The 24,862-nt window shown below is 32.4% G+C and overlaps 2 protein-coding genes across 2 annotated transcripts; both read right to left on the bottom strand.

The window, feature by feature from the left end:
- Nucleotides 1–9,121: 9,121 nt before the first annotated feature.
- Nucleotides 9,122–14,191, bottom strand: LOC139872064 (protein MLN51 homolog). The gene is made up of 11 exons (XM_071859869.1): nucleotides 13,487–14,191; nucleotides 12,524–12,626; nucleotides 11,888–12,090; nucleotides 11,122–11,807; nucleotides 10,904–11,015; nucleotides 10,679–10,813; nucleotides 10,522–10,577; nucleotides 10,161–10,206; nucleotides 9,868–10,065; nucleotides 9,623–9,709; nucleotides 9,122–9,539 (listed from the first exon to the last, which is right to left on the bottom strand). The coding sequence occupies exons 1-9, from the start codon at nucleotides 13,957–13,959 to the stop codon at nucleotides 10,038–10,040; spliced, it is 1,842 nt and encodes a 613-aa protein (XP_071715970.1). The 5' UTR covers nucleotides 13,960–14,191; the 3' UTR covers nucleotides 9,122–9,539; nucleotides 9,623–9,709; nucleotides 9,868–10,037.
- Nucleotides 14,192–16,506: 2,315 nt separating this feature from the next.
- LOC139872368 (protein REBELOTE) lies at nucleotides 16,507–21,669 on the bottom strand. The gene is made up of 13 exons (XM_071860228.1): nucleotides 21,549–21,669; nucleotides 21,387–21,447; nucleotides 20,813–20,921; nucleotides 20,680–20,731; nucleotides 20,498–20,592; nucleotides 20,143–20,208; nucleotides 19,562–20,056; nucleotides 18,865–19,167; nucleotides 18,186–18,512; nucleotides 17,905–18,111; nucleotides 17,292–17,381; nucleotides 17,128–17,210; nucleotides 16,507–16,803 (listed from the first exon to the last, which is right to left on the bottom strand). Exons 1-13 carry the CDS (start codon nucleotides 21,652–21,654, stop codon nucleotides 16,641–16,643), a joined length of 2,157 nt encoding a protein of 718 aa, XP_071716329.1. The 5' UTR covers nucleotides 21,655–21,669; the 3' UTR covers nucleotides 16,507–16,640.
- Between the last annotated feature and the right edge of the window lie 3,193 nt (nucleotides 21,670–24,862).

Below are 24,862 nucleotides of genomic sequence, written 5' to 3' on the forward strand. Positions count from 1 at the left end.
AACCTCCCTTCAACGAATCCAAATGATTCAGTAATTGCTGACGTCATTAACGAATACCTTGCTTCTGAATCCAAACTCTTGCGGACAAATTTTCTTCACCATCCTTCGATATTAGAAATTCCAAGATATCATCGTATCTTTTATTATAAATATCTTCCATATTTCTGAAGATATTTTCATAACTATTCTTATCTGAAATCATTAATCTCTTCGTGATATCAGTGTTACATCATATAGAAACTGTTAGTTTCTATATTCTGTAAACTTTCGAGCTTAAAATATAAATGTTAGTAAAGTAATGTTGGGAACTGATGCATGAGTTAGTATAATATAATGACACTTGATCAACGTGATTATATTACAGTAAGTCATGCCGAGTTTCTAAATGGGAGATGATGATTCACAGATCATAACGTCATCATGTGCCATGTTACACGACTCCTACGTTCTGTCTAATCTATAAACATATCAAGAACATATTTTTCTTGATAGTCCTATCTTTCCTTGAATTCTGGTAATTTGACAAGTCAAATTGTGCTATTACCGTTTCCTTCTTAGGACATTAACAATGTTCATTCTGAAACTTATATCTGCGAATTCTGGACCATTACAAGAGATGCCCAATCACAAGAAGAAGAAGAAACGAAGGGACAAAGCTCTGAAATAGAAATTGGAGTATAAATCGCAGCAAATAAGGGGGAAGTATTAACTGGGGATGACAATGATTATAAAAGGTAGAAGCAGGGACTTCGAAATATCAGGGAAGATATAAAGCCCAATAACAACACATAAATTACAAACCGTGAATATCAGTGCGTATAGCAATATAAAGACACGGGAGGATTATAAATACAATAAGCACTAGAGCATAGTAGAAATAAACCGATTCTTCTGGTGGGAGTTGGAAAATAAGGACGATCATTGCGATAGTAAGGATCAGTATTGGATTAAGCATTTTCATAATTTTTCGGATGTATGAACTAAGAAAGAAAGTATAGGGATGGTAAGAATAATGGAACGAAAGAGTTTAAATTATAAAGGAAAAATCAGACGTAACAATCGAGACAGATGACCGCATTTAATTATAGAGATATTAATTTCCTTATTCGCCGAAGAATCAAATCTGTTAGATTTCGAAGATTTTCTTTAAATCCCTTGAATTCCGAAATTCAACCAAGACAATGTCAAAAGTTAAGACGCACCTTATTTTCTAAATTCAACCAAGACAACGTCAAAAGCTAAGACGCACCTTATTTTCTAATTTCCACCGTGACTACGTCAAAAGTTAAATCTCTATCTCAATCTGTTGTGACAGCTTCATTCGTACACTCCATCTAATCGAATCGTTTTATCTATATTAGTCAATAATGATAAAACTCAATTTATCAACTCATATTTGTCATGAAAACATTTTTATTGTTAGTCATGACCACCTCACTCAAATTTCGGGACGAAATTTCTTTAACGGGTAGGTACTGTGATGACCCGGGAATTTCCGACCAAAATTAAACTTAATCTTTATATATTTCCGACACGATAAGCAAAGTCTGTAGTATTGAGTCTCGAAAACTTTGGAACTATGTTCATATATTCAATTGACCTTTTGTCTATTTTCGACGATTCACGAACGATTGTTTATAAATAAATATATGTAGGTATATATATAATAATTGGTAATAATAAAATAAAATTTAAACATTAGAATTCAACTATGTAAAATAAATACAAAATAAATAAATAAAACTTAAAATGAATTTATATACATACATATATGATTGTCATTTAATATATTGTAATATATATATAAAATATATAAAGGTTAACTATCTAAATATATTATTATATAAAATAAATAATACATATGTAATAAATATAAAGTTGATATAATATGTGTAGTGACAAGGCAAAGTATAAAAGTTATATTAGGATCATTATTCTCATTAATGTTATTATCTATATTATTAAGATTATTAAATGAAATTGGATATGTAAAATTTTATTATTACTATTAGTAATAATATTAATAGTATTATAAGAAGTGTTATTAATAAAATTAATAATAAAATTTTTGACATTATTGTTAATATCATTATAACTAATAATAAAATTTTAAATTTTGATATTATGATTAGTATTATCATTAAGATATTATTATTAAGAATTATTATTATGAATTAATATCATTATATTATTTTGTTATTAGAAAATGATATAATCTATTCATTTATAAATTAGTATATTCTATTATTATTATTATTAGTGTTTTTGTTTTTATTTTTTTATTTATTTAATTATCTGTACTAGTAATATAATTATTACTAAATAATATTATTATTAATATTAATAATATAATTATTAATTACTAATAATAATTCTATAAAAGTATTACATAATTTGTTAGATGTAGCTATCAATTGTTACGTAAGATGTTTCCTGGCTTCAACTCAGTACAATTCAAAGATTTCCAAATCTCAAAACACTCCAAATCTGATTACAATTGATATCAAACTTTTATATATTTTTATTTTTTTCTGTACGACCATATATTTTTCTGTCGATTCTCTTTTGGCCAGAAGACAAACGAATTGCACATGTATGTTGATTAAGTCATTCATTTATACGTTACCATTATCAAGTACGAACCATTACAGCCTTATTTCAAACGAATTAAATCAAGAAAGCTCAAGAACACCTTCGTACCCCTGTTCTTACAACTTTTTATCAAAAATCGAATACAAATTGAATTTTAGAAATCTAAAAATGTAGTCATGTTAGGAATTCTTTATTGAAACTATCTGCAAGGTATTAGTTTTTAATTCTCAATATCGAATTCAAATTGCAGGGTCAAAGTTACGAATTTAAAAGTCAAACTATTTATTCTTCATGAAAATTTGAATTCGTTGTATTGTTTCTAGTTAAATTAGTGATTTGAAAAGTTTCTAGGCATGATTTTCAAACTATTCCATGAAGGAATCGGGGTCTCAAAACACTTCAATCTCAAAAATCAAATCCATGTTCTTCATTTGTTTACGAATAGTAGCAGCTACTGCTTAATTTTTTCTTCTTCTTTTCTTTCATTGATTTAATTCGCTAATACAGATCATATCTACTTATGTTATTATAATTAAATCTCAATTATGATTTATAAATGATTCTGGTCGGTTTATAAAATTGGAGAAGATGAAGAAGAGAATAGGAACAGAATAGTGAATGAGATAAATAGATATGGGTTTAATATTAATCAGAAAAGCAGATATGGAGCCGTGGTCATGGGTGTTTGCGTATAAGCGGGAGGTCTCGGGTTCGATTCCTACTGGAGACAACTATTTTTTTTAAAACCCTTATGAGGTAGTCTTATTTTTCTAAAAATTATTATTAATTTTAACACTATTATTATTGTCAATTATTATTATTATCATTACAATCTTATTATTAATATTATCATTATATTTTTTATTATTATTATTATGATTGTTGTTATTTAGCAATATAAGTAATAAGATTACTAGTAAAATTAATATTATTAACATTTTTGTCATTACTAATATTATATTATTACTATCATTATTATCACTATTATTATTATTATTATTGTTATTATTATTATTACTATCACTGTTATTATTATTATTTCAAATAAATATTTCAAATATATCAATATAAAGTTTTAAAACATAAAATGATAGTTTTTCTAAACATCAATATAGGATAATTATAAAACATAACATATCTATTACTTTAAATCTGTTATATATATATATATATATATATATATATATATATATATATATATATATATATATATATATATATATATATATATATATATATATATATATATATATATATATATATATACACACACACACACACATATATAAGTATACAAAATTTTAAGTATTTAAAATACCTAAATAAATAGTCAATAAATTACTAATATAGGAAATATGTTAATATACAAATTTAATCGATTACGATTATATGTATTAATGAATCCGAGGCCAACCCTGCATTATTCAATTTGTCTAATGTCGTCATATGTATTTTTACTACAAAATACATTAGGTGAGTTTCATTTGCTCCCTTTTTAAATGCTTTTGCAATATATATTTTTGGGACTGAGAATACATACGCTGCTTTTATAAATGTTTTACGGAATAGACACAAGTACGCAAAACTACATTCTATGGTTGGATTATTAAACCGAATATCGCCCTTCAAGTCTGGTAACCTAAGAATTTAGGGAAATGGCCCCTGATTGACGCGAATCCTAAAGATAGATCTATGGACCTTGACAAGTCCCATTCGGGGTACGAATGCTTTAGTACTTTGAGATTATTATTATACATACGAGAGGTTCTGTTTGGGGATATTCTATGCATTAAAGTTAACATCGGTTACCAGGTGTTCAATCCATATGAATTATATTTTTGTCTCTATGCATGGGACGTATATTTATGAGAAATGAAAAATGAAAATCTTGTGGTCTATTAATATGATGGAAATTATTATTTATGTTAAACTAATGAACTCACCAACCTTTTGGTTGACACTTTAAAGCATGTTTATTCTCAGGTATGAAAGAAATCGTCCGCTGTGCATTTGCTCATTTTAAAGATATTACTTAGAGTCATTCATGACATATTTCAAAAGACATTGCATTCGAGTCGTTGAGTTCATCAAGATTATTATTAAGTCAATTATAGTTAGATATATTATGAAATGGTATGCATGCCGTCAACTTTCGATGAAATGAAAGATTGTCTTTTCAAAAACGAATGCAATGTTTGTAAAATGTATCATATAGAGGTCATGAAGGTCATGAACCTCGTGATGTAATCAACTATTGTGAATCGTTTATAATCGATATGGACTTCGTCCAGATGGATTAGGACGGGTCGCTTCAATATATATATAAAATAAAAACTTACATCATAAAAAAATAAAACGATTATATAATTATCACAAGTTATGACGTTCGTGAATCATCAGGCAAACGGGGTGGTCAATTGTCTACATAAACTCATTTCAATTAATCAAGTCTTAACAAGTTTGATTGCTTAACATGTTGGAAACATTTATTCATGTAAATATTAATCTCATATAATATATAATCATGGAAAAGTTCGGGTCACTACAATTGTGTCGGTAAAGAATGTGGAGAAAGAATGTCCTACTTCACAAGGAGTTGCGTTTTCGGGTGAGGAAAGATGTTAACTACACAATGATGTGATCAGACCACATTTTACTCGGGATGTAAAAGAGCATTGGAATCCACCCTGGCCAAATTTAACACCCTAACTGCTAATACTTGTTACGAGGCTTTAAATTTGACATTTTTGGGACGTTAGTTATGTTCTTAAAGGCAAATGTGGCTTTAGAATTCTTTTAACCAATTAAATCTTGCCACGTTTATACTTTATTTATTTGCTGTATTTTTTTCTACTTAACTCTAATCATATTTTTCTACTTAACTTCCAATCATATTTAACCACCTCAGGTAAAACTTTTTCTCCTCAAATTTGACACCTACTATAATCTACTTTCAAAATTAAACACTGCCACATAACAGTCGGATTTTTCTCACTTTCGAAAAGTACATTTTTTTAACTCCACGTCATGGTCAAAAAGTGTCTAAGATAATGTTCGTTCTAAATAGAGAGAGAAGTGAATGATTTGAGAAAAACAAAAAATAAATCTAGTTGATTATTGGTATATGTCATCGTGTAAAAGTTATTTTATGAATTTTTCTATTATACTTCAATAGTAACTACTTCATTTGTTCTAAAATAATATGTCTAAAATAATTTTTAGTTGAAAAAAATAACTATTAAATACTCGTATTATTAAACTCACAATTTTATCCTTATTTATTACTCTCACTCACACATATTTTGAAAAAAATTATAGTCAAATTTAGGTTAAATATAAGGTAAAATTGACATTTATTATACATATTTTATATCCAACAAAAATTCATGCGAGGCACCCTGAGTAATCCAGATAATGTTTAGAAAAAGTCATTCAATTTTACTATCTATTAAACAAAAATGATGAATAGTAATTAGGAGCGTTTTCGTTTTTTCACTTTTTCTCCTAAATTTCATTTCACTTACAAAGCCCCTCCCCCCACTTTTTCAAAAAATCAAATCGACCCTCCAAACATGGGGTAAAGTGTCAAATAACCATTTTCATAACAAATCTTAAGTAAACTCCACCCAAATATTTAACGGGTCATATCCTTTCGCTCGCAACGAGTTAAATTTTTACGACACCATCGTTAAACTCGAAATAATTTTAGGAACACAATGTCACTAACTATACGCAAAACGGACGCTTTTTAAAAAACGTTAAATATTTGGGGTACTTTTCATACACGTTGATTTTGCGTTAAATTTTTAAAAGTCGACAATTTCATAGCGAAACGCGGAGATGCACATATATTGTTAATTCAAAATAACATTTAAATCTTTCACGGGTTATACCTTTTAGTTCGACTCGAGTTGCGCTTCAACGACATCATCGTTAGCCACGAAATAATTTTACAAACTAAACGCAATAAAATACATTGAAAACCGAACCCCCGGCGTGAAGCGAGGGTTCGAAAACTAGTTCAATCTATTTTCTAAAATAATAGTTTTAGTTAGAGTTGCAAGTAATACTCCGAATTTTATATATCATCAATCTTAAATATTTAACATGCTGTAATGTACAATATAAAAAACACATTTTTAAGCGTACAAAATTTCAATCCTCATCTAACATTTAACAATTGACTATTCGAAATTTAGAGAAGAATGCAAAGGGTGGTGATGGATTCTGGTTGGCCCAAACTAGCATGTGAAGGTGTTTGATTGTTGGGCTATAAACGGAGACTTGTATTATGAACCGCCATGTTCGCATTCATTCAAATAACGTATAGGCGGGTTTTTTCGGGAGAGATTCATTGGGTTAGCCAACTTCATGTTTGGAAAATGAAGTTATAACCACATGAGTCTTTTCAGTTTATGTTACTTACAATACAAGTGGTGGTTACTTTTTTAAAACCTTTCTATATTCACCTAAACAACCCATTTACGTACACACATCTTTCAAAGTTTTCAAACGATCAAGTTATGGTTGTATGTATACATATAATTTATTGATTCCGTTAGTTGCGTTTTAAAATTCTTCATCGTGTTTCTAAAGAAGTTTGTATGGATTTTGAATTTTTGATGTTTGCTCCAAAATGCTATAATATCGGCAACCCTAACTACTCCGGGCCCATAAATAGGGTTATAAACATAACATGGTGTGCATATTTGTGCCTTTGCGTAGGCATGTAGTCCGTAGTACACGGGCCGAGCTTAGAGTAACTCAAAAGGGTATCCGGCTTATCTGGATTTAACATATGAAAAAAATTTACACTAATAAAACAATTTTTTTACTAAAAAATAAAGTTTTTATTAGTGTTTACCCCTGCTGAAAATGAAAAATTTATTAAATTTTCGCATCCGCCTCATCCGTCTTTAAGTTAAAGTTCCGCCACTGCCGTAGTATACAAAGGTCAAAGAGCAATTGCCCCCTCATAGATGTCACATTATGTAAAAGAAATTTAAGGTGTTACTAGCATTGTAAGCGTTTTACCCTTCAAAACAAAACTTAATTAGTAATAAATAGATGCTTAATGATATTATTAAACAGGAGAATTTAGTGTATAATCCGTGGTGTTACGGGACACCACTAATTTAAAATTTTTACGTAGAAAATATTTTAAAATTTGTATAGGACACTACTAAATCTAACTATATAACCCAATATATTTTTTGTATTTATAGTTTTTCTTTTAAATTGTATAAGACACTACTAAATTAACTACTCAAACCACATATATTTTTCAATTTGTAGGTTTTTTCGAAGGTAAAAATTCACTAAAATAACTTTCAAATATAATTATATTGGAAAAAAAAATTCAGGACCTCACTGTATTCTGATCCTGAAATCGCCACTGATTAAACATCGACTACAACTACCACATATGTAGCGATTATTATTGAATTTTGTCCAACAAAATTTTCTATCGTGCAATCATTTTGAATAATTAATTTACAAGTGTTTGAATGGGTATATTATAAAAATTAAAATATGCAAACTTGATAGATTTAGCTATATCTACAGCGAAGCGCGATCACCTAAAACTAGTTACTATTGGTTCAAAGTTAAAAGTTTATCATGTCATATAAAATGTTCAAATTTTGATATAAAAAAAATAGCAGTTTTATTTTTCTTTATCTATTTTTTATATTTTTTTAATTTTTTAAATTTTTAAAAAAATAATATGGTATATTTAATTTATGAGTTATACATACCGATTACTTATTGACTTTTATTTAACAATATTTTTTTTTTAATATTTTAAATAACTAAATTATGTCTGTTTGAATGGTTAAACTATAAACAGTAATTTTATAAGATAATGTTAATGTACATAAATGAATTGTAGCCAATCAAATTGATGGCATTTTACCTCCTTTACCACCATTAAGAGCCAATCAAATTGATGGCATTTTACACCATTTAGAGATATAGATAATAAATGACACATTTGTATAATTGACCAGTCATTATTCACCTTAAAGTACAAAGTAGTTCTATCAGGCATTTTGAAAATAACTTACCAAAGTGTGGGCTAACGCTTCGTTGATAGACTTTAACGATCCGATAACACTTCACTCATTGATAGACTACAACAATCGATGCAGTTTACTCGTTGTTAGACTATAACAATCGAACTATCGAGTGAAGCCAACAAATCCTAGGCACGAAACATCCAAAACGTTGCCAAAACATACATTTTCTGTCGTTCATAAGTTATGTGAAACACTACCCAAAATGAAACTTGGTCCAACCGATTTGTAACCCATAGGACATGAAATGCCGAGTAACAAGCATCATACCCACCCCCAAACCAAAAATATTTCACCACAGAAGTCTTACGCTTCGGAAACTTCTTAGCCTGATACCTTGAAATAAAAACCCATAGAACCGAAAGCGATGCTTCAGGAATACCAAATAGCTATAAATGGATCAAAATTACTACTTTACATGTACTTCTAGTGAGTATTTAAATTGTGAAGTTCACAGTTGATGAAAAACTGACCAAGATAAGAACCTGTCCATCCATATCCATAAAGGGAATAATAAAGAAGTTCACATTTCGATTTTATTGCATAATACACGATAGGGAAGAAGAAACTTCGATTACGTTGGCCCAACTTATAACCAAGAGAGACGACAAACCAAACATTGTCCAAAATAGACAGCAATGCAACCCACCAACCAAACACATCTTAATTCTCAAAGACAGTAAAAAAAAAAAAAATTTAATACAGTTGCAGGTAAAAAACCATTATCCCTACTAGAAAAGTTTAACTACCCTTGACACAAAGCCACTGCACCATATCTCTTGTTCTTTAACTAGTTTCAAAAATATATTCTTCCAACCAAGTCTGCAAACTACTTTCACAAAAGAAGAGAAAAGAAACAAAGCCACAATAAACCTGTAATTGAAAACAAACATGTCAACACTCACGAAACGACACGTCTATGCTAAACAAATAATGTAGCTCGATTATCGACATACCTCGCATCAAAAAAACAATCCTGCTACCTATCAGGCTGCATTCTTTTGCTATGAGAGCGCAGCATGACTGGCGTTTCAAACAAATACCTAAATTTATAAAGAAACGTTAATATCATATTCATACTTCCGCAATTCCAGTGATACTTAAAATTGTAAACGTAAGCACATAACAAGCAAATAAGTAAGCTTAGCCACATATTCATAGATAAAACAGCACATCATCGATGATAGAATATGGAGATCACCTTAAATAATTGAGAATATAGCAGCTGTGCCCGAAGTGCTGTTATGAGTACACACCATAAGGACACACAGACGGCCTAAAGGCCTGAAGCACCACAAGTACCACTCAGAAATTCAGTTGAAAAGCGATCTTTAGAAGTTAATTTGAACAGGGTTTGACCTGTTTAATACTTCACTTATCAAACGTCATTTCAGTGTATCTGCACAAAAAACAAAACAGCTCAAATACATCACTTAATGCACAAAATGAAAACATTAGGTATCCCCAAAATGAATATCCAAAATGTGAACTTGCCTGCGAGCTTTATTTTGTCGTTGCCTCAAATCATCATTTACAAGCTCTGCAAAATAGATATTTAGTTACGAAGTAATTGTCAAATATATGAAGTTAATCACATATTTTTGGTTCTCAATTCACTTAAGAGAAGGATAAATAGCATTAAAAGCTAACAAATCTTGTCAAAATTCTCTGTTCAAGTACTCAACTCTTTTTCTCATCAATTAATATATCTCAATTTTTTTACCACAAAAAATGGATTTTTCAAATACCATTTTAAAAATTGTCCGTTTCCGATAGAACTTTATACAATTTGGTTCAAAATGCAAGTATACCACTATACCTACAATTATGTTATGAAACCAGAATTGCGTCTTACCAGGTCTCTGAGAAGGTTTCACTTCACTGCCAAGTTTATTTGTATTATTTTCTTTGCTGCATAAAATAACAAAAAGATAAATCAGTGAACTGCATGAAATACTCTGTGAATATTACTCAAGCCATAGCATTAATATTAATATTAAATATTAATATACCTAGTAAGAGAAGGTAATGAAGATGGCTGGGCAGAGGGATGAGCATGATAAGTACCATCCATTGTGATGTAAGGGTACGTTCCCCCTAGTCCAGCAGCACCTAAAGCTCCAGCAGCACCAGCCAAAACAGGTAGCCTAGTAAAGCATAAAAAGTATTGTTACTCACCTTAACCTCGACAACAACAACCAAACAGACAAAAAAACGGCCAAGGGGTAAAAGTGTACCAGGTCATCTCTGAACTACCCATCCCATTGGGTTGACCAACATAGCCGGGAAACGCCATGCCAACAGCAGGAACTCCAAGACCACCTGGATGCTGCCCCGCAAATTGCATAACTATGTGAAAAATCGACACAAAACACATGTTAAATACGATCATAGCATATAAATAGAAACTAATACATAAAAAGTTAAAGTAAATGTTTTTCAGTATGTCATTTACCTGGTAAAAACGTTGGAGCCCCAGAAAAATTTTGATCACCATGATTACCACCGAGGCTTCCATAAGAAAAGGGACTCATTCCGCTGCTAGTAATACTACCTTTTCCTTTTCCAACCAACACTGTCTTGGAATCATTAGATTCTGTAGAAGATTCCATTTCTGTAGATTCATTTGCATGCACAGGTGGGCCAGGTGTTTTGGGTGGAGAAGACGCTCGAGATCCAGTAGCAGATCGAGCCACAAACTGCTGACTAGGATGATGCAGATTTGTAACCCTATTTACTTGGTTATGATGAGGTGCAACTGGTTGATATGCCACATGTCCAAAATTCATTGGACCTCTCCCCTCAGACCTTGAGACTGAATCATCTATATGAAGCTTGTTCATTCCTAAGGAGTCAGAAACATTTCTTCCGCGCACCTTGTTTGATTGAGAGATTGGATAATTCTCAACCATAACAGGACGTGGACCGCGGTTAAGCGGTCCAGTTTGAACATCCTTTTTCTGAGTTGTATTGGTTTCTTTATTTGAAGAGCCCGAAGGATAAAATGGTGGAGAAGCAGAATTCAAATTTGATGCAACAAGATTTTTTTTAACTGGAACTTGAGAAGAATCTGATGATGAGGTGGCTGCAGAAGCTCTTCCTGAACTTACATGGGGGGTTTTATCCGTTGACTTTGTTGACCTAATACATTGGTAATCAATCACTTGGCATATCATACAAGTAATAATGGAAAAATAACATGTCAAGATGTTTCTACTCACTGTCTGCTTTGTGCAGGGGCCTCGAAACTGTTTTGTGAAGAAGATTGATATCTTCTGGGGCCTCGGCCTCTCACAGACTTGGGAGCATTATTTTGACTGCTATTGTTGAATGTTTTAGGCCTGTTTCCACGTACAAATCCACAATCTTCTCCTCGACTTCTACCACCACGAGCTCTATTACGACCCCGAGAAACCCTCCTACCCTGCTATAACAGATTATATTAGAATAAAAAAAAGTTAGAGAAAAAAATAGGTCGCAACTCAAATTTGAAAATGTGCATGTCAAGTGGGCAGGATCACAAGTTAAAATGGGAAATCTTTGGTACACTTTGAAATGGATTGGGTTGATTTGATCCAAAGTGTTTTCTAACCAATTTTTATTCTTTTTATATATAGTAGAATGATAAATGAATACACTTTCTGCGACTTTCATCTAACTCAAAAAAATCTCTTTTCAAATTTATTAATATTACTGTTTGAGCTGTTAGAGATAAAAAAGAGAAAATAAACATGACAAGCATCCTGTTTGCCCTGATGAATATACAAACTTAACCTGCATCAACCCATTTCCGAGCAAATGGGTCAAAATGCCCACCTATAAAAACAAATATACATACTCCTGGAGAAATAGTTCACCTCATCGTAATGCCTTTCATGCATAGTCAACTCTTCAAACTTGTCATGCCCCCATTTTCTGTCATCTCTCAGCTCCCACAATTTCCCCCGGCCAAGACTACGCCTGAATATAATAATATTAACAAACCTTGTTACTCAAAGTACACACATCCAATGTCATGGAAGAATTTGTTGAAATATGTCTTACATAAGATGAATCTAGAGAAGGGAGACTATATACAAATTATTATATACTTCCACATATTTGTTCAACGAGCACTTTTTATCTCCAACACAAAGAACGCACATTGAGTGTTTTCATGTTTAGGTTTGCAGTAAACATCAAATGAGTTGATATCAGCAATTGTGTTCACGACAAATGAATCACAATCGTAAATTGGAATCATGTCTAGATCATCATAGCATCAGCGGATAACCCTTATATAGTTGTATCAATCAAGTTTGTAGTATAACATTCTGTGAAACAATTCGTTAATGTAATTCCTTAGGTACTCTTTGGGTATTAGTGAATCTTAGAAATCGAAAAAGTTACATAAAAAATAGAATAAAAAATGAAGCGTGATACATGATATAGTTTCGCCTACACATAATAAACACCAAAGTTTAATACTTTAACATACTAAAAGACCTCAAACGAAAAATTGAAGTGAAATTAGATTTATACCTTTCAAAATTTTGATCAACTCATAAACACTTGGCCTCCAACACTCCCCACTACAAAAAACCACATCTTTGCACCAATAGAAACTAACCTAACAGTTAACACTAACTAGCTATCTAAAGGTAAAAAACATTAAAAATGAGCATTCAACCAATTACAACAAATGCACCAAGACAAACTTAAACATACTAGCTGGTAAAGTGTACAGGAAAAACCCTATCTACCGGTTCGCACCAAAACAAACATAGAATCATAATATAAACAATAAACATAATATATCCAAATTGAGGTAAATGAATCACCTGTGTCTACCACCAGAACTATCTCGAAATCGGTCATCATGCATATAAAATGCACCTGCAGTGGGCACTGCAGATGGCTCATTCTCCTTCTTTTCCCCTTGCCCTGCTTCTCCTTCTCCCAGTCCACCATTCACATTATCATCATCATCATCATTCTCCTTTTTAACTCCAACACAATCCTCACCAATAACACCTTCAACAACTTCAACTTCCTCAATCACATCATCTTCTTCAACTAAATCATCATCATCATCATATCCATCATCATCATTTTCATCATCATCATAATACTCTGCAGCAGCACCTTGACCATCAGATTCATAATCCGAAACCCTAGAATCAACATCCCTAACCCTAATATCATCCTTATCGTCATCATCGTCTTCATCGTCACTGGCCACCGTACGCCGCCGCATCTTCAGAGAAAGCTTCGCTTGCTCCGGATCACTCTCGTACTCTTCTTCATCCGCCATATCAACTCTCAACAACCACAACAATAAAAACCCTAACTTTATTAATTAACAACACAACCAAATCAAAAAATTGGAATCGATTGTCGAGAATAACTGAAAAGGAGATATAAATTAAAAAAATAAAATAAAAAGATTTTGATCGAAAGTAACAAGTGTCGGTCTAGGGTGTGGACTTGTGGGTAGAATATACGTATCTGATCTGTATGTATTTTAATTTAATTTTCTAGGGCACCAATTTGGGTGGAAATATGAGAGTAGAAGATAAGGGGCAGGTAGATATGTTTGTTACTCTATAAAATATAAGCGATTTAACTCTAATAAACCCTTCAAGTTTTACAAAGCTTGCACATTAGACCTTAAAAAAATGTTTGTAGAATATTGGTCAAGACTTTGTTAAGATGAAATAAGACTTTTACTTTTTAGTAACCACAAATATTAACGACTTTATAGAACACATCAATGTACTTTAATAGCATTTCCTTTTTCTTAACAGTAGTTTGAGATCAATCAGGGGCTAAACTACTAACGCAATAATCTCCCGCAGTTGAATAACTCGCCCCAAACTACTGCCCTGAAGAAAACTCGAATCAATCTGAGAACATCACCGGTAAAACCTCATCCCACTCCCCAACTACACAATGTATCAGGTTACATTAAGATCTATTTATTATTATCACTTGAATATCAGGTTACTAGCACTTGAGCTTCAACTTGAGCTACAACACAAGGTTCCTTAAGGGGAGTCCCAACGGTTCTTTCTTGGACCCCGCCCAGGCCACCGCCCACCTGGGCGCCGATGGCAGCGGCTCGCCCAGGAGACCGCCCAGGCCACCGCCCACCCTTTCGTCCCTTGTTTAGTGCTTTCGTGAAATATCTCAGGACTGAGTGTTTGGTGTATTTGTTGATTGAATTTCTTATTTATTAATTTTAGTTGGAGCTTAACCCCATTTTCATGGCTGCTGTATAAGGTTTAGGTATATGTATATATGTGTATGTATCGTTGAAGATGAAGATAAAGACAACAATATTTTTTTAATTTTTTATTTAATGGTAGGGTCCACCAAAATATGCTAGCTGTATTGTTGAGTTTTTTGTTTGTAGTCAAGCTTTACTTTACGGAGTACATATTTATTTTATTTTATCTTTTTAATAATTAATCAAATTAATTTTTAAGTTTTAGATTAGATGTAGTTTAATGTAAGTAATAATAATTAAAAATAATAATATAATATTAATATTAATAATAATCAAAGTATTTTTAATTTAGTTGAAAAGTAATTAAAAAATATGGATGAAAGGTGTCACTGTTGAAAGTGTTTAATCCTGGGTTTAGTCCTGAAAAAAAAGTGCTGATGTGGCGCTGATGTGACACCTAGTCCTGGAGGACTAAGTTGTCACCGTTAAGAGCACTCTAATAGCATTTCTAATAGTTTTCTTTCAAAGGTCCTTGTTAATGTTAAGATCTATGTATTATTTCAACAAATATGACTCAATAATAAATTTGCTATCTTTCAAAAGAAATTATTATCACATTTACATTTATATTTTTTTTATTAAATTAAAAGGTTTTCTTTTTAAAGAAAAGTACCAAAGTGTAGATCTTGAGGATTGAACTAGATTCTCAAGCATTAACTAGTAAGCCACACTTTGGGATTATGTGAATCAAAAGGTTTTAATTTAATACACATTTTTATTTCAAAAGCTCTAGATACAACTTAATCAAATTATTTTGTACTTTTTTTTGTTATGAAAACATGAATTTAAATTAATAAGATCCAAAAACCAATTGATCTACAACTCAATAAATGCAACAATATATATGAAATTGCCTAATTCTAACATAAGTGAAGTGAGACACTAAGCATTGAAACATACTAAACAACAATGCAACAAATCCAAACTACCAACACATGACCACTTGAAACTTTCATCAACCCTCGACTTCATGCAAACATGCCCAAGAGATACACCAAAGATATCGGCCACAGGACAATTACAATGAGAACTACAAGGACGAGGTTAAACAAACTTAAACCGATCAACAAACAAACCAAGCCTCTTGAGAATCTTGACCACCCAATCTTCACCCAATATTGACGACCAAACACCATCAATTCTGCCAAGTCTACTAATAAAATAGTAGAACTTGCTACCAATAATCCACCGAAACCCAACCCACAACACCTCCTAAGGAATCACCCTAAATGGTATACCCAAGAATACCACCTCCACATCTGCTACCGAAAAATCAAAGCGACCAATGTCCGAATCCTAGTAAGACCCTGGCATAAACCACGTGAGGATGGGTAACAGCTAGAGCAATAGAAAGGTATCTCTCAATTCAGAAATGTTGGTTTATTATAGGAAACATCACACGAGTAACCCAAAATTCTATCATTGTCGAAAAGTTCGATTTTCAATAAACAAACATAAACTTATAATACAAAACTCAGCCATCAATCGGTGCAAACCTGTAAGGAAATCAGGTTAGAGGTGAAAGTGCAGGTGCGAGGAAGAACAATTGTCGCTATTGACTGTTTATGAAGCAAGTCAATCATCACGACTTAGTAGTATTCGAGTAAATAATAATCTTAAGGAGCGTACAATACAAATGCATACAACTAAGACAGAACAAAAAATGCAAATATAGATAACAAAACAAAAATATCTCGTTATTTTTTCTAGTTTCCAACAACTCTTCTTTTCTTGCCCTTAGAATTGGTATCATCCCCATTAGCAGCTATCGAACGGGTTTCTTCTAACTCGATTACCTTATTATCTAAGTTGATTGCATTCCCCACATCATGCATCTTCTTTCGCTTCACTCTTTCTGCTTCTTGGGGGCTGCAAGGAACATACATTTTCAATACAGTTTAAACTAGTATTACTTTTGTAATGATAAGCATCACGTCAATTAATTTACAAAAAAAAAAAGTTTGTAAATTTGATTTATAATAGTGTTTGGGTCAAACCCAACCCAGTTTGTTTCAAGCTAAACAAAAAATGGTCCATTTCAACCTGCACACGATTTCATTTTGACCTAGTACCCAACCCACCCATATTGCCATCTGTACAGCAAACCGAAGATTTAAATAATAAAAGCAATAGCAATAAAATATTAAAATATTGCAAAAATGAAAGCAAATAGGTTCAGCATGTAAATATCACCTTGCGAACATCATTGATGCAGCCTTCGCTATCACACTTTTATAGTATTGTGTAAATGGGGTATTTAAAGTGCCTTTTTCAAACTGCACAAAAACGAAAAAACTCAGATTGATTCTTATACCAGATCAAGTAAAGACCATCTTTCTAAGAATAAAAATAAGGACCTGCAAAAATAAATCAACATATTCATGATCTTTTGGTGAAAAGGCTACATCTTCCCTTTTCTTCTGCACAAACTCAACATTATTTTTCACCTGAAATAAAAAAATCCTCAGTGTCAAAACGTTACCACTAAAAGACTCATCCAAATAGAGATGATCACTATGCCCCATTTACTTATAAGTAGGCCAGTCCTACCACCCATATTGCACCTAGGGTGCGTTTGATAAAACATAATGACTAAACGGTCAATGGTTAATAATCTGAATGATTCAAATTGAATTTGGTTTAACATGTCTAATGAACTTTTTGAATAATGTATAAATCAATCAATATATTAACCTTTTAAATAAATAAATATGTATAATTGTTTAATAAGTCTTTTGGGTATGATTAAAATAAATTGGTTAAGGAAATGGATGTGTTAAACGGATTCAACCCCGAATAGTTAACACAAATTGCTAAACGGTTCAAGATCATTTGTCATTAGATGTCAAAAACAAACACACTGAATGATGAATGGTTCTACATTTGGTTGCATTCAGCATTCAGGGTTGAACCATTTAAGTAAGAGGCAAACAAACGCAACCTTACACTTACAAGAACTTAATGCAATACCTGTTCCATTAAGCGCTTCACCACACGTTTCAAACTTTCAACCGTACTTTTTTCATGAAATTTCCCTAGTCGAATGAGCGGAATAGTTGCCACCTCGGGAAACGTAATGTGGTAGCTCCAGTGAATAAAGTGAACTACAAGCAGCTCAACGGCTGAATAAACGCATTGATCCACAAAGTTATGTGATTTCAACCAAAACTTAGGAAGCTGCAAACAGAAATTCGTTAGATAGTAGAACTGTATTTATAATAATGAGAACAAACAAATAAACACACACTAACCTTCAAATTTGATGCTAAATTAATAGATTTTTTTGATTTACCACCACCCTCTTTGCTGACTTTATATTCGAGCATGTCCAAAATTAATGAAGCAACAGGAATAAAAACTCCAGAAGAGCTTGAAAGCTTGTTTAACCATTGAACACACTGTATCCTCAAGGGAAGATAGCGGGGCCCGGGAAACAAGTATGCTATTCCATTTATAAGCTGGATCATCGTATACAACAAAGACTGAATGTCACATTCAGTTACATTTGTGGCAATGAACTGAACCCAGATAGCTATGCATCGAGTATACTGCCAACTATATATCTTCCTAATTGCTTCCTGTGAACAACCACCAAGATGAATACTTTTGTGAAATTTTAGAATCAGAGAATAACGACCTGAGTACCAAATGGATTCATTGGGGGTTATATCAAACGAATAGATATAAACCTTGTAAATTGTTTTTCTTCAAAGATGATTTTTGAATCCATTTGAACTCGGACACAAAATTTACTAGTGGTCGGAATCCATTTGAATCCATTTGGGCTCAGCACAGCCCAACCATTTAGACTCAGACACAAAATTTACTAGGGTCGGAATCCATTTGACCCGTGACCCAACATGGCTAACCAGCCCAATTTGCCACTCGAATTCTAAAGGATGTTTATAACAAAAATGTAGATGCTCATACCTTATTTTCTTTTTGCCTCGCATGCCTTAATATATTAGCAAGTTGTTGAATGGAGACAAGTGCCTTCGTACAAGATTTTTCCATATCAAGGGAGCATAATTTGACAACAGAATCCTTAAGGAACTCGATATGTTTCGGGTCAACAGTTTCCATAGTCCTGCATCGAGCAATATAGGCCTTGTATGTTTTGCTAAAGCAGACGTCAAAATAATTAGAGCCACATACCGAAACAACATCTTGTAGCACAAGGGAAGAATTAGCAGACAGGTTCCCTCCACCCGTTGCCCACAAAGGAACTATAATCTGAAACATACATACAAGTATACTGTTTAATAGGCCTTAATATACATATGAACTAATTATACTGGTAAGCAAAAAATATTACTCCGTTTGATTATATTACGAAATTGCAATTTAGGGTGCGTTTGATAAAACTAAATGATTAAGCGCTAAATGGTTCATAACCTGAAAGATTAAAAAGTTCTTAATAAGTGTTCTTAATATAACTTAAAGAGGATATTACATTAGATATAGGTGCTTGATGGTTAAGAGAGTATTTGAACTCTGAATAGTTCAGCAGAAATAAGAAACAAACGTGCTAAATGCTAAATGGTTCAGCATTCAGCTTTGAATCATTCAATTATGAGGTATCAAACGCACCCTAGATGTTTCATTAAAATTGTGATAATTCAATTACCTGGATAAGCCTGCTTAACAATGATGGAAAAGCAGCAAAAAATACAATAAACGGTCTCCAGTGGCTAACGGAAAAGGACAAAATCTCTGAGTCGGTGACCTGCTTTAAAAGAAATAGTGTACTCCTCAAATACGACTTAATCATTGGTTTGACCTTTTTCCATCTGGAGGTATTCTTCAACTCCAACAAGGTCTCTTTTTTGCAATTGGGAGAAGGAAGTTTCAATAAAGCCCTAAATATATTATCACCTTCGCAAAGCATGAATGTATATATGTTGCTAAACGTCTCACTGTCTTGAATTATAGGGCCTGATTCTTCTGGTCCAAAATGACATGCAGCTCGATACGCATTTATTAGACTAACTAAAGCGGACTCGTTTTGCTCTTCCTTAACTTGTTTACTCCACATACTTATAGTTGAACACGTCAGCACTTTGCGTGTACTTTTAGCAGAATCATCTAACACCAAAAGGTCTTCATCTTCATCATCGGAATACTGTCATAATCATTTTAGTTAAAATGAGAAAATAATAATAAAGATGAAACAAAAATAAAATGATAAATTTTACAATAACCTCTTACCAATTCGTGATTCTGTGACATCTCGTCCTTATTGTAGCTTTGTAAAAACTTGACAAACTTTGGATCCTGAAATATTTTCTTAATCAGATGATATAAAATCAAAGCGTGCGCATTGAAATAGTTGTAAAGTTGTACTCTTATCAACTGCAGCACAATATATGTCTCAAACACAAGTCAAGCCAAAGAAATTGAAATAATTTATATAACCTAGTAGGATTTAAGTAGGGCTAAATCTTACAAGATAAAAATGACTTATCAATAAATGTACCATGTTGCAGTAGAAGATTGATACCAATATGTAAAAGTATAAGCGAAATTATAATTTTCAAGTATTTATTCAGGAAAATGTACTCACTTTATTCTTCAATTTTTCCAATAATTTCTTATGCTTTGCAAGTTCTTCATAATCCTTTTGATTCTGAACAGACAAAGTACGTTCATCCCCATCACCTACATAAATCTTAACCGATTAAAACAACAAATCATAAACAAAAAATCTAGACTTGATGTAATGGAGAAAAACGTTACAAAACCAACCTTCTAAATAAACATTATTGCCATTTCCCGTGAGAGTTTCACTGCTTGGATCCTATTATGTTTAATCAGAAAATAAGCCCGTATAATATTTTTTAGATCAAGTAACTAAAACGCACAATAGATAAGATTCAACCTCTGAAAGGTACCCATCACTATCAGAATCATCGAAAACCATAACATTTTCATCCTCCGCAAATAATGCATCAAGAGAAGTACTCAGTTTGACTTCATTTTCGGAATCCCTGAAAATCAATTATTCAACACAAAAATATAATATCAGAAAAATACTTATCTCAATCGCTATTTGTAAGAAGGTAGTAAGTATCTTATAACATCAAGCTATCGAAATTTCATGACATAAGGAACCAACGAATTATCTAAAAAATTACTTGCAGCATACCAATGGATCAAATACGCAGTTCTTATAAAATAACACAAAAAACGATAACTTAATTTGTATTTAAGGAAGGGTTTCAGTAGGACCTACAGATTTAGTATGAGCTAATCACTACATATGAATTTGAAGTCATATAAGTTGTCATATTCATATTTTTGTACCAATTTTGGACCATAGTTACTTCAACTGAGATTAATAGATACAGAATTTTATATATATACATCCATATTCCACATGTGCATCTGAAAATTATTACTTCAAATAAGTTGTAACAATTTTTAAGCATAAGCTTAGTGTTGTATACTATTACCTCCCATTAGACAACTCTGTTGTCTTCACTACTTCTTTTTCAGCAACATCTTTTCTATCATCTGGAAACAATACATTGAAATATAAATATAAACACACGTAACACAAAAACTGGAATTCAAGTACGAATGAAAATAATAATTATAGAAATAAATAAAATTACTTTTAGGTCTTTTTTTGTAGACGATTTTGTTTTTGCGTTGTTGTTTGAGCACCGATGGAAGATTCTTCTTGGCGAATTTACGAGCTTTCTTCCCTAGCTTCCCCATTAACCTCGATTCGAAAAATCTATAATCATAATCATCATATTAATACTAACATTAGAATGATTCTAGACTATCTGAATTAACAAAAAGTAACGAGATTAAATTTCACCTGTGCGGCTAAGCTTAAGCAGATTGAGAGTTCCTGCAGGGGTTCTGCGGCAGTGACGGTTTCAAGGGTTTAAGTTTAAGAGCCCTAGTTTCGTTTTAAAATATTATTACATGTAAAATCCCTAAATTACCTTTACACTTATTGATGAGCGCACTCCTTTACGGTCGTGTATTGAGATGTGGGCTCCTCTTAAAAATATCCGTGAAATTTATCTCATGAAAGTCAAATTGCCCCGCGAGATTTTATCGACCCATTTTTTCTAATCTAAAAAGGAAAATATCTGTGAAATTTATCTCATGAAAGTCAAATTGACCCGCGAGATTTTATCGACCTATTTTTTCTAATCTAAAAAGGAAGAAAATGTTAATATATCTAAGATTTTTATTTTTATTTTAAGGTTGTAGTTAGTGCGCAAAAAATAAATATACACCGGAGTTAAACATCTTTTTTAACGGTCAAAAATTTTATTAGAAAATCTAGCACAAAGCTAGAAAATTACAAGAAACGACAAAGATAAAGTATAGACATAATTACAAAGGGTAAAGAAGCCAATCATTCTACGAAGTAGCAATCTTACTTTTAGCCTTTAACCAAGAATAAAAAGACATTCGAATTCTATCAAATAGGTCTCTTCTCTTGATCGTATTGGAGACGAATAGGTTGTCGTTTTAGAAGCGCCAAATCTACCAAAGCATTGCGACAAAAATACGGAATAGTCGAGACTTAGAAACTGACGATTCTAAGTCTCGACTATTGATTATGTATTAATTTCATATTTTCATATTGACCGTTACTAAAATGCATAACAGTTCGAAGCATTTTGAGTTTTGACGATAGCTTAAGAGTTGTTAACAATTTCTTTTTTATTTATATAAATTAGAATTATCATTTTTTATATGATTTAATGTTTTACGTTATAGTTTATTAGTTTATGTAAATTAAATAAGAATAATAGTTTTATATCAATCAACCATTAACCATTTTCAATATATCCCTTTTTTTTTTTTTTTTTTTTTTTTTTTTTTTGGCAAAAGATGGGATATATATTGATATTTTCACAAAGTAGTGAGAAACTATTACAAATTTACAATGAAAGTAGCAGTCTGTTAAGGGCCCAATCCATAAATTTGGGCCATTACATACTCCATAAATAGAACTGCGGGATTATCACCAAGATGCCCAAATATTTTTCAGCCCTTGCACCAGAGCCCAAAAAAAAAAAAAAAAATTGACAAAATGTCCTCGCAAGGCGCAAGGTACCTTGCGACCTTGCGTCTTTGCGTCTTTTTCTAAAAAAATTACGGTTCAATGACATCTTTAAACCTGGCACTCCACACTTTCATCCGAATTCGCAAACACGCAAATAAACACTTACACAGGCTATCCGCAAAAACGCAAGCACAAACGCAAACCCTCTTCATCGCTTCCATTACTACTACCAGATTCTCCTCCTTCATCACCTCCACCACCACCTAACCCCTCTTGCCACCACCGTGACTTCTTATACTAGCCTACAAGGGTTTTCACGAAGTATTAGGGTTTTCACGCAAAAGACATCGGGTTTTCACGAAGTAATCAAGCAAATAATCAAGGAATCAACCTTGCAACGATGGCGAGCACCCAGATTAGTGATTACTTTGTTGTTTATGTGTGTTTTATCTGTTTATTTTGGGTTCGATGCGAATTGTATAAATGTGCACACCAACTGCTCGATGAAATGTCTGTTTGAGGTGTATTTTTGTTTAATGAAGTACAACCGTTGTTTTATGACATGCAACTGTATTTTGGGTTATATGTTCGAGTGAAACATACATTAACAGCTCGTAAAATTATGGAAATTGACCAGACGCAAGACCTAGTTTGCGTGCTTGCGTACGCAACGCTAGTGGACGCAAGTTTATCTTTGCGTCCTTGCGTGTTGCCCAGAAGCTTGTCTTTGCGTTGGTCAATTAAACGGGCGCAAGTTTTATCTTGCGTCCTTGCGTCCTGATACTTTCTGCTGATTTTATTGTTACTTATGCAGGGATTTGTGGAAGGAAAGTTAACGATGAAGAATAAGTTGAGCGTTATAGGGGATGTGAAGAAGGTCATGACTGAGAATCAAATTAAAAAGTTTAAAGAAACGTGTTTTGGTCCATGGTTAGATCACAGTTTGGCAACACACAATTAGCGGTGTATCGAGATTTGTCTGACTTTACAGGCTTAATTTGAAAGTTTTCTTCAAGACATTTTGTAAATAGAGTGTTTATGAACTCGGCCTTGTTCAAAAAAGTTTGACGAACTTTAATTAAATCTGATACCCTATACGTGGTTGGTGTTTGTGTCGTACATTCAGGCTCTTGCTCTTGCTGACTCAATAGAGGTAGCATATTCCAAAATAAATCTTGCTTTTCTTCTTCGTCTTCGTCTCCGTCTTTTTCTCCATCTGAATCACTAGATGCGACAACAGATGTCTCAAACGGGTGGTCTCCTTCTTTTATTTTACATACGTTTTCAACACCGTAGTTAAACATATCAAACTCTTCAGTGTTTGGAGGTGGCATTTCAGGCTCTTCCACATCTAAATTGTTATTATGAAGGTTTGGTTCATTGACTTGTGTTGGGTGTGTTTCTGGGTTTGGTTGTGGTTGGAGTGTTTCTTGGTTTCGTTGTGGTTGGTGTGTTTCTTGGTTTCGTTGTGGTAGGTGTGTTTCTGGGTTTCGTTGTGGTAGATTCATTCGTACTTTCTCAACAACATAAATATCAATCGGAGCATTTACAATTGCATATTGTAAAAACTCTTGAAAGTCTTCATAATCATCCGTAATATCAAAAACATGGTTATTATAAATGCATCTCATTGAAACAGGTGAATTGGGTGGCATTTGTATTTTTTTAAGAACATTTTTTAATAATATTCTCCGATTCATTGGTTTTATAGGTGCAACAGGTAGTTTTAGCCGAATTCTAAAACAATCTAGGGGTACATACATGGGAATATTGTTAATATACTCAAAAGAACCCTCACACCATATAAGAACAACAAATTTATCTTCATTAACACAATTCATAAATACTTACGTTATTGTAAAAATGCTTAAAAATGTACCTTAAGCTGCCAAT

This window comes from Rutidosis leptorrhynchoides, chromosome 10 (genome assembly GCF_046630445.1).
Source record: "Rutidosis leptorrhynchoides isolate AG116_Rl617_1_P2 chromosome 10, CSIRO_AGI_Rlap_v1, whole genome shotgun sequence".
Classification (NCBI taxonomy): domain Eukaryota; kingdom Viridiplantae; phylum Streptophyta; class Magnoliopsida; order Asterales; family Asteraceae; genus Rutidosis; species Rutidosis leptorrhynchoides.